At 41.1% G+C, this 18,202-nt stretch overlaps 1 protein-coding gene across 8 annotated transcripts in view; it reads right to left on the bottom strand.

The window, feature by feature from the left end:
* The window catches only part of DCX (doublecortin), a 126,800-nt gene that overhangs the window by 15,503 nt on the left and 93,095 nt on the right, over positions 1 to 18,202 (bottom strand). For 5 of the 8 annotated variants that reach the window (XM_040572305.1, XM_040572306.1, XM_040572308.1 and 2 more), the window contains 2 exons: positions 13,680 to 13,782; positions 9,529 to 9,666 (listed from right to left, as the gene is read on the bottom strand). In XM_040572305.1, the coding sequence (XP_040428239.1) occupies positions 9,529 to 9,666; positions 13,680 to 13,782 (241 nt within the window). The remainder of the gene's footprint in view (positions 1 to 9,528; positions 9,667 to 13,679; positions 13,783 to 18,202) is intronic. The other 3 variants (XM_040572309.1, XM_040572311.1, XM_040572312.1) reach the window with 1 other exon arrangement.

The following is an 18,202-nucleotide window of genomic DNA, read 5'->3' as shown; positions in this document are numbered from 1 at the left end:
ACTCCAAGCGAACTTGGTCCTTCACGTGCTGTGTACCAACTCCAGGGACACAGAGCCTCACCCTGCTCCTGTTACCAGGGGTTATAAACATACAGCTCCATCAGCACAAGCAGCATTTCTTGGGGGAAGGAAATTCCAGCTCATGCTGTCTACCTCAAAGTATATTACCTTCCCCAGTCTTTTCTTTTTGCAATCCAATCAGCAGCAAGCTGGAGGCCTTATCAGCATTAAACTACACATCCCAGTCAAATGTACAGAACGTGACATTTCCAAAATCTACTCCAGATGTTAATATATTCAGCACAAGCCACAAAACTAAACCCTAAATATTTTGATTGTCATTTCCTTAAATGGCAGTAATGTTGCCTACCCTCCAGTTAACTATACACATTCCTACCCCTTTAAAGAAAGTATTTTTACTTGTGTTGATGTTTCACAAAGAAAGACAAGCTTATCATGACCCAGGATTGCTGTCCTGTTCTCTAAGTGCCTGCTACCTCTGTGCATCATTACTCTAGCTACAAAGGCACATGCACAGGAAGATAGAGGACTTCAGCATATGGCACTTACACTTTCAATTGTAATAGCTGAATATGCAAATTAGATACTTGCAATTAAGCAAGTATTTGAGTGTCTGGAGGAGACCTAAAAAATGCATAAGTATCATACAGTAACAACAATGTATGCAACTGTATTTTTAAAAGCAAAATCAGGAGTAACTGATAAAGGTGTAACTATGAAAAGCAGAGCAGCAAGATATGTACCTGAACCCACCTTGCAGCTTCTTTTCATCTCCACTGCCATGGAAAGTGGATGTGAGAATTTGGAATCTCTGCTCTGCATCTGTGCTAGGCTGGGGAAGCCTGCCTGGGCTGTGAGACCAGTGAGCTGCCTCTCAGTGCTGCAGTCCTGCCCCTGGTGGTGCTGGGCCAAGCTGAATTTAATTCTCATGTGAACACATTTCCTTCCTCAGGTCTACACACACACTGCAGCCAGCGGGGCTAAAATGTGTCTGCCCTTTACATCAGTGCTTTGTTGCAGAGTCTGGTCCCAACCATGTAGGTATATGATTAACCTTGAGTGCATTACTTTGAGGGGCTGCTGTATGGGGATAGTTAAGCATAAGCTCCATTAAACACCTCTAATGCTCAATGGCAGAGCCTGGCTTGGCCTCAGGACTGCAGGATGCCCCACTCCAGGGCTCAGCCCCAGGCTTCAGACCTGGCTGAAGGGGCGCGGCCTGCTCAGCCCTTCCTAAGAAGGGCTCCACCTTGTACAAACCATTCAGTATTTAAATAAAAATAAATCACTGGAGCCAGGACCAAACAGATATTTCTTACATGTCATGTGAGCAGTTATGTTCCTTCTTCCTTATCCACTGATGAGCAATTCCATATTGGAACTTTTTTTTCTTCTTTTTTTTTTTTTTTTCTTCACTACAGCCATAGACTTCCTGCTATAACTTTTGGCTTCATTCAAGTTTTTCTAGTTGCAAAAATATTCATGAGAGACTAAAATCTATAATTTGTTTTTTGAATTAATTTTGGTTGGGTTTTAGGTCTTCAGAATCTACCTCATTATTCTCTGGGGTAGCAGCATAACCCTTGCTTTAATGCCTCGTTTCTGTTACCTTCTTGGGAGAAAGAGTGAGGCAGTTAAGGTTTGTAGTATCACTTAAATTTGAATGTATGTTTAAACGAACATGTGCTGTAAGTCACAGGACAAAGGAGGAGCTTGTTAAAGCAGCTCAGATTTTACTGATTCTTAGTGAGGTACCTTTGATGTAGAAGGCACTATTGGGAAAGGCTATTCATCACAGAAAGCTTTTTTTTCCCATTATAAATGCATCTTAAGAAGAAAACAAATATTGACTAAAACATAGTAAAAGTAATGATTTATAGATAATTGGGGCATAAAGTGCCTCTTAACCTCCCTGTTCCAACTCAGGCCATTCTTTATTGATTGGAAGAAAACTAGTTAGGGAAATCCAGCAACTGTTACACACTGCTCCCTGCTCTGCGACAGGCCACTTTTCACTTTGCTGCAGTTCTACGGAGTGAGCTGCCCTTGAGATTGGTGAGGAAAAACATAGAGTTCACTATTTGCCATGTAATGAAGGCAATTAAGGAAAAAAACAAGTGACCTTAGTTTTTTATTAAAAAAAATGTACTAATATAATCCTTATTAGCTGGAATCCATCTCTATTTTCTAAAATGCCTCTTTCTTTATTTCCAGTTATCACTGATCCTGAGGCAGGAAATAATCCTTCCTAAGATGAAAAATGCCACCTAACTGTACAAAGAACCCAAATTTTCCTTCTACAAACAGGAAGACTGAGATAACGGCTAACAGTCAGTATGCAGCGAAAGGATGTAATTGCTGCAGGGAAGGACAGAAATTCCCTAATACAGTGAGACTTTTAAGTGCTACAGTAGGGATATTAATATTTTATGAGCACCAATAAAAAACAGATGTGACATCCAAATCAGAAATCCAACAAGACGGATGCGTATCATTACAGACGCTCACATAGAGTTTTGCAGCAGGAGCAACAATTAAGAAGCCCAGTTTAATTTTCTCTGTCTGCCAATGAAGAATAGTGTTCATAATCAAACTTGCATACACTTCTTTGGAACTCAAGTGCAACAAAACAACAAGAGGCAGAGAGCAGATCCCAGGTAGTGTACAACGCTGTTGCTCCACTGAAATCTGCTGATGACTTATGATAGCTGAGAATCCCACATAAGCTTGGCTATTGGAAACCACTATTTATAACCATCTTTCATTTGAATTCTTCTTTCTTTCTTTCTTTCTTTCTTTCTTTCTTTCTTTCTTTCTTTTCTTTCTTTCTTTCTGTCAGTTTATTGTTTGCATATTGTATGTTATTTATGTCATTGTATTTGCTTTGCAACCTCAATTTGCTTTAAAGCTCTTCTGTGCATACGACATATCCTTTAATTGCATGAACACGTGTTACCTTTTTTCAAAGGATCTGTGCCTCCTTCAGTGCACAAGACAATTTGTACTTGGGAGATAAATAAGGTTTGTCCAGCAAATGAGAGGGAGTATGGAGAATATAGCATCACGTCATGTTTGAGGTGGCTATGAGAGATCCAGGTAAACTGAATTCTCTGCCTGCCTCTCCCCAGATATTTTAGCCAAACTTCTCATATGCAATCGTTCCTTGAGTGCTGCTCAGGTTTGCTTGGCTGACTCAGGCTCTAGATCTGGATTTCCAGCAATGACAAAGCACTAAGACCTCTAAATGAGGTTAGTGAGGTCCATCTTTAGAGTTCACATTTCTATCGATGAACAGAACAGGAAAAAGCAGGGCCAAAAGATTACAGTAAGTGCTAAAAATCTGTGGAGATACCTATATCTCTCCCGCTTAGGAAAATAAAGCTAACACTGCTTGCTCCATCAGGGTTTCCACAGTTCTGTGGATGACTTCCTAGTGTGGGGAGGACATGCTCCTACACCACAGGAGAGAAAAAAAAAACGTGAAATATTTGGATAGTCCAGGGCAGGGTTTGAAGAGACACCAAGAAAATAAGAGAGGCAACAGCCAGAACAAGGAGAGCATAAAGCAAATGTAGAAATAGCAGCTCATTTACCAAGTACGAGCCATCCTGCCCTCCAGATCAGAAGAGCCTGCAGAAAACATATTGACTCCATTGTAGCATTTATTCAAGAGTGGAAGAATTCAGATTGCACAGGCATCCTTCACTCAGGCACCTCCCAACTTCCGAGCACTCGGCTCTGCACTGTTGGTACCCCTTTCTCACTGCATTTTGTGAGGGTGATCTGTCCACTGGATGCGTACTGCGGATTGTCAGCTAGCAGAACATAAGTAAGTGCAAGTGCTATAACAAGCTGCTCTATCTTCTGTGCAATCCAAAAGACATCTGCTGCCTTTTTAACACGTTCATAGATAATGACCCCAGGGAGCTAGATCTGCCATCACGACAGACTGACATTCTGTATCTGTTTTGCTAATTGCTGCTGCTCTGTGAATATGCTTTTGTTCCTCTATCCAAACCCTCCCATCAGAGGAGTAAGACATTAAACTCCTGTAGCAGTGCCTCAGAGCCTTGCTCATAGGGTCCCTGAGCCAAATCAAGGCAAAACTGGGGAAAAGACATCTTCAAATTTCAGCTCAGGTACCTGTGGCTCTGGACTGAGGGACTAAGATCATGCTGGATTTAAAACTTTCCTACCACAGCATATGCACATACAATTAAACTCTTGTTTATTATGTGATCTACTCTAAGATACATTCAGATTTTTATAACAAAGAAGTAAGGGCAAATGACATCATCATTTTCACCCCATGTTCTTCACCTGAGATTTAGCTCTGTCTTTCCTTTGATTTGACTTTTTATTGGAGCAGTCTGGTAAAGAAATCCTTAGTCCTAATTTTCCCAAACTTCATGCTGACCTTACCCATTTGAACTTCATGGAACCTATATGACACCTTTGTCCATCCTCCTAGACAATACCAGATGGCTGCCTCATATCCACCATATCTTTGAATTACCATTGGGTTTTCTCAATTACGCCAGCACATAAACCCATCTGTGAGTTGCTGTGGCAGGACACAGAAGCAGGAACACAGAGCCGTATCTCCTCATGACCAGTCTTTTTCTGTCATGCCAGGAGTAGGAACTGGATGTTTTTCTGCAGGTATAGCTTAGTCTGATTTTTATTGCCCTAAGCTATGTCATTTAGCAAAGCTGACTTCATGGAAAGAAACATAGAGGCTGGAAAGGACCACAAAAGCTTTGTAATTCTAATTCTGTGCACTGAATTGCAAGCAGGTGTATTTGGGTCACCCTCAATAGAGATCTGTCTAAATTATTTTTTTAAAGCACCAAGTCTGACAGGGACTCACAAACTCCCTAGGAGACCTGTTCCAGTGAATAAGATCCATATGATGGGAAAGTATTCTAATGCATAATCTATATGCCCCTTATTAAAAATTAAACCAATGTCCTTTCCTGTCCCTTATGAGCACACAAGAAAATTGATCCTTATCCTCTTTTTAATACTTCAAATGCACTCGGAGAGTATTAAATTGTGCCTACCCAATCGTCCTTTTTTCTGACCTGAATCAGTCCATTTCCCTCGACTTTTCCTCCAAGAGTCGTTTTTGAACCTTAGGGATTTTCTTCTGGATTTTCTCTAGTTTGCCTACACGTTTCTTAGCATGTTCTGTCCGTACCATAACGGAGCAACCATTGTGGTGCCTGAAGAAATAGCTGGATCAAAACAGAAATACACTGGCATCGCTAAGAAGGTTTATATATGGGTTGGGGGGTTAATGAGATAAGGAAGAAAGGATTCCCCTTGGGAAAAAAAGGATTGTGGTCTGTTACCATCTGGTTGTAGCAAGACACTTCTTCATTCTTCATTCATTCATCCCATCTTCATCCATTCATTTCAGTGACTGTATGGTAAATGAAGAGATAAAAGTACCATGCCAAGAAAACAGTGTTTAACATGTTTCTGTGGATTAGCTACTTCATTTTTTGAATATCGTTGGAGCTGAAGGGCTCTGGCTGCCTAGGGGGAATTGAGCTTTTCACATCAAGGCCATGACATGTCTAGGCAGGAGGCAAATTGCCTCCAGCAGAAGGTAGCAGCTTGACTGGTGAATTCGAATCACTGCAGCTGGAGCTGGTATTCTCTGTGCAGCTGCACTTCTGTGCATAGGCTTTCGTCCTGATGTTTTTTAACAAAATGTTTTGTTTGTGTCTTCTGTTGCTCCATGTTAATCCTTGTTATCTTGGAATGGGATCTGACCACTTACATACTTGGGTGGCTCATTACCAGGATGGCTGTAACAAGACAACCAAAGAAAACGTTACAATTCACATCTAGCTGGTGATAAGACCAATTAAATGGCTTAGAAACTTCTTCCTTTTCAGTGCTGGATTTACAAACTTTACATATATTTCCTTCTGTATTCTTCTATTATTCTGACTCGGGTGGCTCCAGAGACCACAGTCAGGAACAAAGTTTTCAGTGCCATCGGGGGAAACTGAACTCCAGCCAGCAGTACCCTCTGTGTCTCTCGCAGAAAGCTAGTTATACCAGGTCCTATGTTTCTCATTGAGATGTAGATCACTAAATCCGTAGCCAAAACCAAAAGGAGCAAAGGCTAGCAATGAATGTAGATCAACTGGCACAGAAGGCAGATCCCTACACTTCCAGGCTGACAAATCAGCTTACATGGGAATCTACACAGTCTGTGACGATGGCTTTCACAGCGTAAGGCCACACAGTTGTATTAATTCACCTGCATAATCCTGCAGCATGATTGAATGACTGAAATGAACATGTTAGTGTGCAGGTCAGTGAAGCAGTCTTTGACCAGCTGGAGGGTTGACAGTGTCCTGGCTACTGTGTGCTGTGTGGCTTGCTTCTGTTGGAAGTCTGGAGTATATATTGACATCACTCTGCTGATGGAGATGTCTCTTGTCTCTGGAAATCTGAGAGCTGGTAGCTTTTGTTTTAGCAATATTATTTTACAAATGCTTTCAGAATACACTGATTTTTTTTTCAGAATACACTCTTTTTTCTTTTTTTTTTCCAGAAATAGCCCCAAATAAAGAGTCTGAAAGCTCTTTTTTTTTTTTGCATGATTCCATGTGTAGGTTACACAGCTTTGTATACACATTGGTGTTACTCTCTTGGACAATCCATTGGTAAAGAAGGCTTGATCAGCTGAAATGATGTACCCAAAGCCATGGAGAGAGTCAGTGGAGGAGACTGGAATAAAACACAAGTCCCCAAATACCCCAGCCTGTGTGGAGGATAGCTGCTGCTATTTGGGCACAAAGCATTTCCACAGCTTTAAAGGAGAAGTGTTTTATTTACGCTGACACACAAAGATTAGAAGTGGAGTGAGCAACAGTGACTGGTGGGGGAAACGTATGAAATGTTGTCATGCTGTCAATGTTACATCCCCAAAATTAGCAACGCTACCAGGCTGTGCTGAAGCAGGTTTTTTCTGTTCCCCCTGTGCTGTAACAGCAATGTAGTACTTTTGTCTGCTATCTACTGGCATCAGAGCTGTTGCCAAGGAGTGAGGCACAGCTGTGCATGCACAATCTGCCCTAAGCCTTAGCTGCCTGTGTGGGCACCGCATGTGCACTGGCAAATGCTACTGACCACTGTCCAGATGTAAATTCACTGTATTCTCTTTTTTGCTGCTGATAAATCATGCACCATTTTCCCAGCTGTTTTCATGGGAAAACAGAGTGAGAAATGAAAGAAAGTAACATCCTGTAAGTGTAGTGTGTTTGTAATACGAAAGGTTCAGAATTCTTTCACACAAGCAGTTAGGAGACTCACCTCAGAACCTGAATTAAAATCAAGAGATTTCTCAAAGGTGGAAAACAGGATAAAAAATACTACATGGAAAGGAACTGAAAAGAATAGAATCTAATAACATAGAATCAAAGAAACTCCAAGATCTGAAATGACAACCACAACAGAGTGAAAGGCAGCAAAGACAAAAGGTACAACTAGGTAGGAGATCAAGCATACTGGAAAAATACTTAATGTACTTGAAACAAAACGGCTTTTAAAACAAAACTGTTTTCACGGAAGAAATAGGTGAGAATTCTGAAAAAAAATATGGGTCAGATCATCTTTTATTAATCAGGCTTCATTCAGCATTCCCTGCCTTTCTCAAGGTGATAACTTCAAAATCCAGACAAGCCTGTTGATTGTTTATGTAAATATTGACTCTCAGGTAATGTGTAGACACACTTTCTTTATTAGAAATTCAAGGGACAAGGAGACAAGATGGTGATATTCTTTTTTCTCTCCGTCCTGAGAAAACAATCATCTTTGATTAACTTTCCAGCGCTAAGAGTTTGGTCATTTTCTATTCTCATTAAACAGGACAGGCTGCTACTTCTCCTGTATGGACATCACAGGAAAGTACGAAAGACCTTTGCCTACATGGATTAAAGAAACTTGATTTGTCCTTCATTACAAGCCTTAACTCCAGGAGCTGGCTATTGTTTGACATATCTGGTTATTTTAATCTCCCTCTGAAAGGCTCGACTAACTGTGTTCATCAGACTTCATCAGATGACTCACCGTTTTGTTCTCATGAGTCATTCAATCAGTTAAAATCAAGAACACAATAGTTGCCATTTCATATTAGACTACATGCTCATGCAACAAAGTCTAGTTCTGGTGGCAATTAGCACCTGATGCTTATGGAGTTCAAATGATGTCTCAGAACTCATGCATGGTCTGACTCCTAGATCACTGAATAGGAGATTGTTTGCTTTTGTTTTTAATCAACAGCAGATTTTCAATCCCATTTTCAATACACCTACACAACTCCACCATGCATTTGGTATTGTAAAAGCTTTTTAGATTACAGCAAGCCCGAGTTTAAGAACAGTGTGTACTGGAATTTGAAGGAAAACTCTGAATGCAGAATCAACTTATAAAGAAGTAATTATTTAAACCAGAGTCTGGCATGTGCCAACCAATTTCACATTGTCTTTTTAAGTAGCTAAAGAACATCCAGAGACCCTAAACAAATTAACTGCTTCATGGGGAAAAGCCTTCTGAATACCGTTAGGAGAATTTTAAATCTAGTAATCCAATATCTACTGATGGTCAATTGTTGAGTGGTGTTCCCATAGAAAATACAATGTGACACCATGAAAGTTAAAAGCAGTTTCTGCTTTATATCACCTGTGTTAATACTGTGGGTCACTTGAATTCAATCTATGAAGCTTTCCTGGAATCCTGAAATGCTTAATTGGTGATTTGGCCATTTTAATGAAAGGCCATGTCTGGCTCTCTTTTGGAAAAAGTAGCAGGAGAGATGATAAACCTAGAGACCCAATCTCTCCATTGTATGACTGTAAAAACTACCAATTACAAGAGGTGTGATATTCAGCCAGGCCTCTAATTTATAGTCTCTGCAGCTCTCCATGTGTGCTACACTGCCAATCCAGTTGCTGCTGAAGAGGGAGGGAGGCATTTCAAATGGTGAAAGCTGCTGCAGCAAATCAGGATTGTCATTTTGCTTCTCTGTTCTACTGAATGAATGTCTCTATCACATCAATAAACCCACCACCAGTTCTCCAGCTGGTAGGTCACTGGTCTTTAAATAGTGTTTAAAAAGGGACACTTCTGACTTGTACAATAATTACCATTTGCATTGCACAAGAGGTTATTCCAAATCACTCTGTACCTAAAGCAAACATACAGGAACATTGTGGGCCTTGATTTCCTACCTGCAAATAAGAAACACTTGCTTTTAAAGATTTTTAGAGCAAGAGGCTGTGAGACTGTGGATGGTGTCATCCCAAAGCCATGATTACACTTAACTGACAGGGAATTCCTCTCCAATATTTATTTAGTTACCCTGTAAGCTAGCACCAGCTTCTTGTGCCAAAGTCTCAAATGCAAACACCAATGCTCAGAGACACACACTGCATGTTTTCTTCTTGAGCAGAGTTAATATTCAGACACCAGAAAACAATCACTCACCATCTTGATGGTTACCTGAATCAGCTGGAGACTTGCTGCGGCGCATAGGAGCTGGACTCTTTGCTGAGCTCTTCTGAGGGGTGGGAGATGACTTACTGCCCGTGGCAGTCGCCGGGCTCCCTTTCATCACCCGGCACTCTGAGGAAACAAACAGCAACCGTGGTCATGTCCCTACCTAATCTCGCTGTCTATGGACACTAGGTGTGAAACACCCAGGGGTGCCTTAGTGCTTTTTGTCTCCAAAGACCTGAAGAAAACCTCAACACCATGGGAAAAACTGGCATTTCCACATTTTCTTCAGGGCAGAAAGGTGACATTTTAGGGGGAGAGCAAAGGGAACAGCTTTGCTCCTCTAGACGAGTTGCTGAGACTGTACATCTAGATCAGGCTGTTCTCCCTGGCAGGGCCCATCATTCTACCTGTGTTCTATCGAGGATTTTCTGCCCTTCCCCTTGCCTTGGTGCCTACCAATGAATGAGCACAGTGAAAACAGTCAGCACCTAGTAAGGGAAGCATCAGGCCAAAAAAAAGTTAATCTCCTATAACCCTCCCGTGAAGACCTAGTGGTAGAAATGATGAGTGCCATTTCCGCAGGTGTAGAAAGCCAGCAAATAGCTCATGGAATGACTTAAAGACCTCTAAGTTGTGCCTGGGACACCTGCCCCAGGAGGCTTTCACCCAGCCTGAACCAACCTCTTTCTGTGTTTCAACAAGCTGCAACTTTACAGATGCAGAAAGCAAAGATGACAAAATGGTTTTACAGAACACGTCCTCTGTCCTGGCCAGTCATCCCTTTCTGAAAGGTTTACATAAACAAATCTAGTAGATTTATGTGCTTAAAGATAAAAGCAGATGAGACTGTGTTTTCTTAAAAAAATAAGTAAGCTAGGAAGAGGGGGAAATGTAAACACAATCCACAGTGTCCTGCAGAAGGGAACTAAATGCTGACAAACTCACGTGCGTCCCAGGAATTCAGGCATGTCAGATCTTCAAAACCAAGATTTATTTACATAGAGAGTTCATAGAAAAAGAACTTTGCCATCCTTGAAGCTAACTTTACTCAGTTAGGATGGTGGCAATAAAAAGGGAATTCCCTTTTTTATCAAACGCTAACTGGTCTCACCTAACCTCCTACAACAGTTTGTCCTCACCAGTCTGTGAAGAGCAGTTTTTTTTTACAGGTGTGAATTAGATGTTCCACATACATGCAGGTTTTCATTGGGAAGTTCAGCTCAGCATGCATGGGCTGGACTGAGAATCCCCTGGATTGCATTCCCTAATGGGAATGAACAAATGCAGTACAAGGTGGATCAGTAACTGGTCAACCGAAAACAAGTTGTCTGACCTAATTGTATGTGCTATTTATTTATATATCAGAATATCTATGAAAATGTAATTGCCCTAAATTTTTCCCCAGTCCTTCCTCATTTTCAGACAGTCAAAAGCCAGCCTCTTTTTCTTCCAGATGGTTTGTGGGAGAGTTTGCTGTTGGGTCATGCAGTACAAGAATGTGAGGAGATGATTCCCTGTGCTCCAGAGATATTGCATGATGATAATTAAACCTACAGTAAGTTTATTCTCTCTCCTACTAAATAGATTTTGTAAACTGTAAGTTAGGTTAGAAATAGTTGTGTGTGTGTGTTGTTTTTTTCTTTCCCTAGAGTACCTGACTTCTTAAAGATGATGCCACAGAAAGGCTTGTAGGGCCTCAGAACAGATACACTCCAATTTTTTAAGCATGTATCAGCATAATGATGGTGGGAGAAGTTGACTATTTCTCCTTGGTACTAAATAATCATGTTTGATGAGGCACTGTGAGATAGCCACTCAGGAGAGTGTGCAAATTACTGTTCCTGGTATTAGTCAGCCAGACCAAAACATGGGAAAAAAACATCTTTGGGCACTGGAGAAGTAATATTTGTTACGGCTCTTACACAGAGCTGTGTAACAAAAACAGTGTAACGTTTGGATCTCAGAGAGCAATTCGTTTGCCCACACCAAGGCACCAAATGCTATATGAGGTACCTCACTGGGGTAGAGTGAGTCTCCTGGTGCCCCTGCGTCATATCTGTAAGTCAGATACAGGTTCTCAGAAACCGAGGGAGTTTAAAAGGGTGTGAAACATCAGTTTTTAGTCACCTGAGTTACTCCGTAAATATAAACCTACAAAGGGAAAATACTTTATGTTGCCTCCTTTCAAGAGATAATCCAAATTTATTTTCTCTCCAAAGAAGTAATTCCTTGCAAAGAAACTCAGCTTTGCATTTTCCAGCACAGAAATGCTGACGGAGGGATTTCTCCAGCTCAGCCGTTGGCAAGTGCCAGTACACCAAAGGCAATTACTTAGCATTTGTACATCTTGAAACAAGGTAGTAAATGTGGGGATCTGATTGTGCTGACATCAGTATAAACAGGCCTCTTAACACCATGGGGGTGAGATTTCAGTGTGCTGATACTGAAACCAGCGGGTATGAATGAGGCAGAGCAACAACATCTGGAAGGTGCTCAGCAAAAGGGATTATAGGGCAGAAGCTGTGGTGGGCAGTCAGGAGGAAAAAGATGACATAATCCGTTCTTACGGTATTTCTCGTTTTGTTTCCTGATGTCCTGCCAGAGTGAACATAATAGCCAGCAATCCAAGTGCATGTCATCCAAACAGGCAAGAAAAAGTACCCGTGACAGAGGAAATTTTAATAAGTGACATTCATCTGCAAGACCTCAGCTTCTCCTTGCAGCATCTGACTCATAACAAGGAAGGATGATGAGCGGATAATGGGAAAACGCTGCTGGCTAATGGCTTCTCATCTGTTTCTTGAGAGGTGCAGGGCATCCCCACCCCCCTGAAAATAAAACAGAGAGCTGCAGTTGCTCAGTGCCAGCCCAACAGCAAGCTTGGCTTACTTTTATTAGAGAAATCCAAGCTGGAAAAATTAGCAGAAACCAGGAGTGTAGGCAGAGAGCTGGGCTTCCCATCAAGTTGTTCTGCTAGGATTGCATGCAATCTGTTTTACAGTGTGGGACTCCCCATGGAGCTGACTCAAGTGCATAGCGTTAAAATAAAATATGAAGCTCACGTTACAGATCACTCCTCCAGCCTGACACAGTTCTCTGTCTGCAAAGTTTCAGCTGAACCTTGGAAACACTGAAATACCCAAGACCACCAAATGGGTTCATCTGGAGTACACAGGTGAGAAGTACCAGTGTCAAATAAAATCAGTCTTGCTGAGAAGTCATAAAAATGTGGTGTTTGAAGATTAGAGGCTGCTTTACCTCCTGGTATACAGCAAGAGTTCTCTTTGGTCTTCGATGCTGAGCCAGTTTGTAGCATACAAGATAGCATGTAGCTCCTGTTCCCTACACAGGATACCTACAAGCTTTCAGAAATAAGTCTGAATGTTTGGAGACCACATTTTCGTCTAGTGTAAATAGTCAAAGCTGCATTCATTGAGTTGCTGCACCCACTGGCATCAGCAGACAGCCTGTGCTGTTGGTATATACAGTTGCCAGGTAGAGTAGGTGGAACTCCTAGAAGCAAGCTCTGTATATTCTGTGACATCAAAAATTTAGTGGTTTAATTGATCACAGAGACACACATTATTACAGATTTGTGGTTACAGTCATAACAGGGACAAATAATGGTGCCGTCCCAGTCCCATCTAACAATGGAATTACTGCTCTGCTTTTTGAATCAGCAGAAGAAAGAAGTAAAGGGAGTGATTTTTCTTTTTAACTGTGCTTGTTCTCATTTTTAATATTCACAAGCACACCTAAGGACAGGATTGACAAACAGTGTGTATGTGTTTCAAATAGAAAAGTAGAGACTATTCTTCTACTGTTTAGTTCTCAAGAAAAATATTTTCATCTGATTGCAACTGGATAAAGTTTAAAGGATATACAAGACCAGACTTTGCAATAAATATCAAAGTAATGGCACAGTGTAGCAGTCCACCTACTTTGACATGGACTATCTCAGTCAGTGTTTGCCTAATTAAAATATCCACCGACTGTACTAGTATCACAAAAGGATGTTGAATACCATGTACTAGGCCTTAAAGAACAGAACAAAAGCATGCAGCATTATTATCTGTTACAAGCAACTGAATGGCAATCAAATAAAAACAGACTGGAGAGTAGCGTGTGTTTAATGTTACCGCTTTCATCCAGAGAAAAGTCATCCTGTGCATAGCGGAATTTTTCTGGACCACAGGCGATAAACACATCATCATCCCCAAAGAAATCATGGAGACAGGTCACCTACAGAGAGAGCAAAGTCATTCATTTTATTTTTAATTGGCAACATTCTGATGTGGCTCAGCTTTAATTTAAACAGGAGGGTGCTGCCTTTCCACTGTTTCCCCATCCCATGCTAATGCGCTCCTGCTTGGTGCACAGCACAGCTTCTCTGGGCAAGTCAAGCAGAACAGTGTAATTAAAAAAAAAAAAAAGTAGAAGAAGAAGGAAAAGAATCCCAAATACCCTGCAAAATCCAATGAAGTATGGCATTTCCAATCCTTTCGGGAGCTGACAGGCTACGTTAATCATCCTAATGAATGGTACAGGCATTCCTGAGCTACTTCTACAATAAGAAGCAGGGGTGACCCCTCGCGGGGTTGGTAGGCAAGGCTGTGACACCACTGCCTATGCTGATGAGTCTCTTAATACCAACACAGCCAAAAACTCAAGGACTGCCAAGAAGAGAAAGAGTGGTTGGGCACACTACAGAAGATGTCTCCACTTCAACACCATTAGTGCTTCAAGCAGGTAGTTTGAACCTGCAGGTAGTTACAGAGCTGGTCAGGAAACCTTAATAACACCTGTCTTCCCCTCCTCTCCCACATCCCTCTACCACTTGTGTGCAGGCTGGCCTGAAAAGCTGGAAGCACAGTTGTGCCCTGTTTGAATCAGCCAGGACAGTACTGCTGGTGGCCGTTCAACATCCATTTTTCTAGGTGCTGCTCTGTGAATGAGCAATTCAGATATTTACACAGTTACAGTCATGGTGATTTGCACAATTGCCAGTGAAATAATGGATGCAATTACACAACAGCAGCAAGATGCTAATGGTAATTCCACTGGAGCCAGTGGTAATGACACATTAACTGATGTTAATGCAATTGTGTAATCTCCAGTACTGAAAGTTAATTCAAGTCATCTCCGTGCAAGGACTAGTACAAAAACATTGCTCTCTGGAGAGAACCTTTAACACCCAGACTTGTCATCGGCATCTTGCAGAAATTTAATCAGGCTCCTGGCAAGCTGACAGGTGCTGTTCCATCTTCACAGACTGCTTTGAAAACTCATGAAGTGCAAAGTAACACTTATTTTCAAGAGGGGAAAAACACTACTGAGAAAATGTTGGAAAGTCCAACCACAAAATCTTAATGTTCAAGAGGCAAGTGTGTTCAGCCCTTAAACTGCCTCTGCAGGCTGGAGAGACACCTGAGTACCTCTACCCAGTTGACAGGCTAGAGCTTCAGCCTGAGGTCCTCATTAAGTACTGTGTCAGGAGGTTGAAAAAATGCTCATCCACAAGCACACCAACCTGGGGCATTTCCAGCATCGGCCAGCCTGGTGCAGCCCACCAGCAGCACATCTGCACACCTTGGTGAGCCCAACAACATGGGCACATACCTACTGCCAAGGGGTGAAGTTTAAAAACAAATAGTTAAGCTTTTTCACAAGGCCATTCCAAGTGTCTGCAAGATTGGCACCAACATTTATAACGGAGATATCAGCCTGACAGCTGAAGCCCAGTGCTTTGGGATGTCTGCCCACTAGGGTCTTTACAGAGGATAAGATGCATTGCAAGGGACTGGAGTGAGCACTGGAGAAACATACTGCAGACAGGGCGAATTTTCATATCTACTGATCTGTTTGAGCTGGACTGTGAAAAGTTAATTTCAAGCTCTAATAAATAAAATATAAAGAAGACTTTTGGCTATCCTAAAAGGCTCAGTATTTCACACTGATTAATATAATGTATAATTAAAGCACTGCCTAAGAGTGCCAGCTCTGTTACAATGCCAAACATTAGGGAAAAACCTCCTTTTCTCATCAGCGTGACTTTCAGAATGGAGAGAGATGAAATCTGCCATGGCATTGATTAAAGATAGAATTTTCTTTACAGACTTCAGTGAATACCAATTTCTATTTGCTTAAAATTAGGCTGAAAATAGTTAACATATTACCTATTGAGAATTTTCCCACCGAAAAGATAACATTTCAAACCAGCATTTGTTATTACAGTCCTCCCCGAGGGTGTATGGCACTGATCCATTTGCAAATAATTGGGTTTGGCTCAATACACGAGTTCCCATCTGCCTGCTAAGTGCTATACTTCTGCCATGGAAAAGACTTGTGGGTTGCTTGGCTTACCCTTCAGTATGGAAACTGCTGTGCACTTAAACTTCACACAAAGCTAGATCACAACAGAAAGGTTCAGCAAGTTCACAGCCTTTTAGACAAAATCAGAAAGAATCCAGAGGCGCTTTCACCGACTCCAGGTCACAAGTCAAAGTGTGTATTTTGTCCTTGAGCTCCCCATGACCACCACAAGCAAAAAGGAAATCCAGCAACCAAGGAAACCTTCAGATCAAGGGTCCAAATGCGATGGAAAGCTACCAGCATGCACAAGGACAGAGACCTGATTACTTGTCAAGCAGACTTCACTTTGCTTCATTCTTGTCCCTTCAGACAGGAGGTTATTATGTCCATGTTATATTTATGAGCAGCTGGCTCGTTGAGTACTGGAGGCTAGTAAATAAATTAGATAACTTATTTGTTGTGCTCCTAACATTCAGGAAACAGTAACTTCTGTATTTGTTTCATTTGTTCCCTTTCATTTTCTGATGTAATTTACACTATTAAGAACTCACCATAATATGGTAGAAAAGACAGCCAAAAACTAACCCTTTTCTCATCAAACAATGGGAAACATTGCAAAATTCAGAAAATAACGTCACTTCATGCAGTTCTAAGATAGCCACATTGCTTCTGTTCACCGTGTGTCGTATTTCCTATTTACCTTTTGATTAGCAAACTTAAATCCCTGATCATTACTGTATGTCCCTGCAGCATGCTCCATACACATCACTGTCTACACAAAGTTGCTGGAATAAACTTTCTTCATGAAAATATGCAACTTAAGTGCTGGATCTTAATGCAGCAGAGCCAGCTTGCCTCAGTGTGCACAGAAAAAGAAAAACATTGGGAGAAAGCCCTAGATACACATCCCTGAGGGACATGAAGCTGGGAAAAGGGACTGCGAGCTGCTCTGCTGGGACAACCAGTTGGAAACTTCATTAGCCAGCACGGACCACTTCTTGTGCTGAACCTCTGCCCTGCATTACCCGGCTCAGGGATTTTTAGTGACTCCAGAATAACCTTAAAAATCTTCTGATTTCTATTCTTCAAAAGTCTTTTTTCTCATATTTTATCAGGAAAAAAAAAAGTATAAAAATGAATACTACAAGTCTCTCCCCAGGCTGTCAGGACCATTTTAAAAGCACATGTTCTGCTTTAGCTTACCCTAATCAACTGTTCTAATTATATCCAATAATTAGCCTGGAACACCATGAAAACCCTGGAAAAATTTACCCCAGCGGACAACCTGAAAATCATTGTTTTTATATGCTTTATCTTGCTCTTAGCTGTGAATTCATTAAAACAGGACAGAAGCAGGTAGCACCCTGCTAGTGCAAAGACCTGTGCTGCTACCTGGAAATGGGGATTTTGTTGGTGACTGTTATCATGCACAATTAGCAACAACACTGGAAACCATGAAATTAGTAAGATTTTGGTTTTCGTTTTGCATTTTTTAAAAATCTATAAACTTTATTATTATTATTTACAATGGAGAATTAAACTTGTGTATATAATTACAGTAGATAGAATAGAAAACATTGGTTTCCAAGATGAATGTCCATGCCTTTGTTTAAAGGAGGAATTTTAATTTGAAATTCAGGATTAAAAAGATAATATTGACATAAAATGGATCATATTGCATGAAATGTTTTCTCTCCATTTCCTGCAGCTTAAGCGATGCCAATAAAGAAAGCTAAATCCTCACACCCCAGTTGATGAGGCACAAATTTATTTCTTAGAAAGTAATTCTTTCTAATACATTTGATGGTAAATTTTTTCTTTGTGTCAAGTTTTGATTTTTTTTAAACTTTATAGTATATATAAGGGAAGAAATAGAATTTGGCAGAGATTAATAGATTTAAGGGAGCACAAGACTACTTGCAATTCCTTACATTTTCACCAAGTGTAGTTTCTTTCCTCGTTAAATGAAATCCTCTGCGTATATTAGTAAAACCTTCCCTGAGCAGACAATGTAGCTAGGATTTCCAGGAGGGAATTTCTGCAGTGACACTCCATTACTGTCTGCTGCAGCAATTTTAATTGCAGAAAGGAAAGATACGGCCTTATGAGGGATGCTAAGCCTTCTAGTTCCTTTTACCACAGTAGCTGTAGAACTAACTATTTCTCAGGATTTTGACAAAATGGAGCTTGCCTCAAACATCTCCCTGGATGTGAGCTCACGGTTTGCTTCAATGTCTTTGATGCTGTAGGTATTCGGAGTTCACCTGGAAAAGGAGCAGTAAACATGCAGGGTATATGTGCACAGCTGTGAGTAACCAGCTATTTCTACCATCCTCCAGGAGGCAGCAGA

Source organism: Cygnus olor, chromosome 13 (assembly GCF_009769625.2).
Source record: "Cygnus olor isolate bCygOlo1 chromosome 13, bCygOlo1.pri.v2, whole genome shotgun sequence".
Classification (NCBI taxonomy): Eukaryota; Metazoa; Chordata; class Aves; order Anseriformes; family Anatidae; genus Cygnus; species Cygnus olor.
Note: the sequence above shows the minus strand (reverse complement) of the source record. Positions and strands in the feature narration are given on the sequence as shown.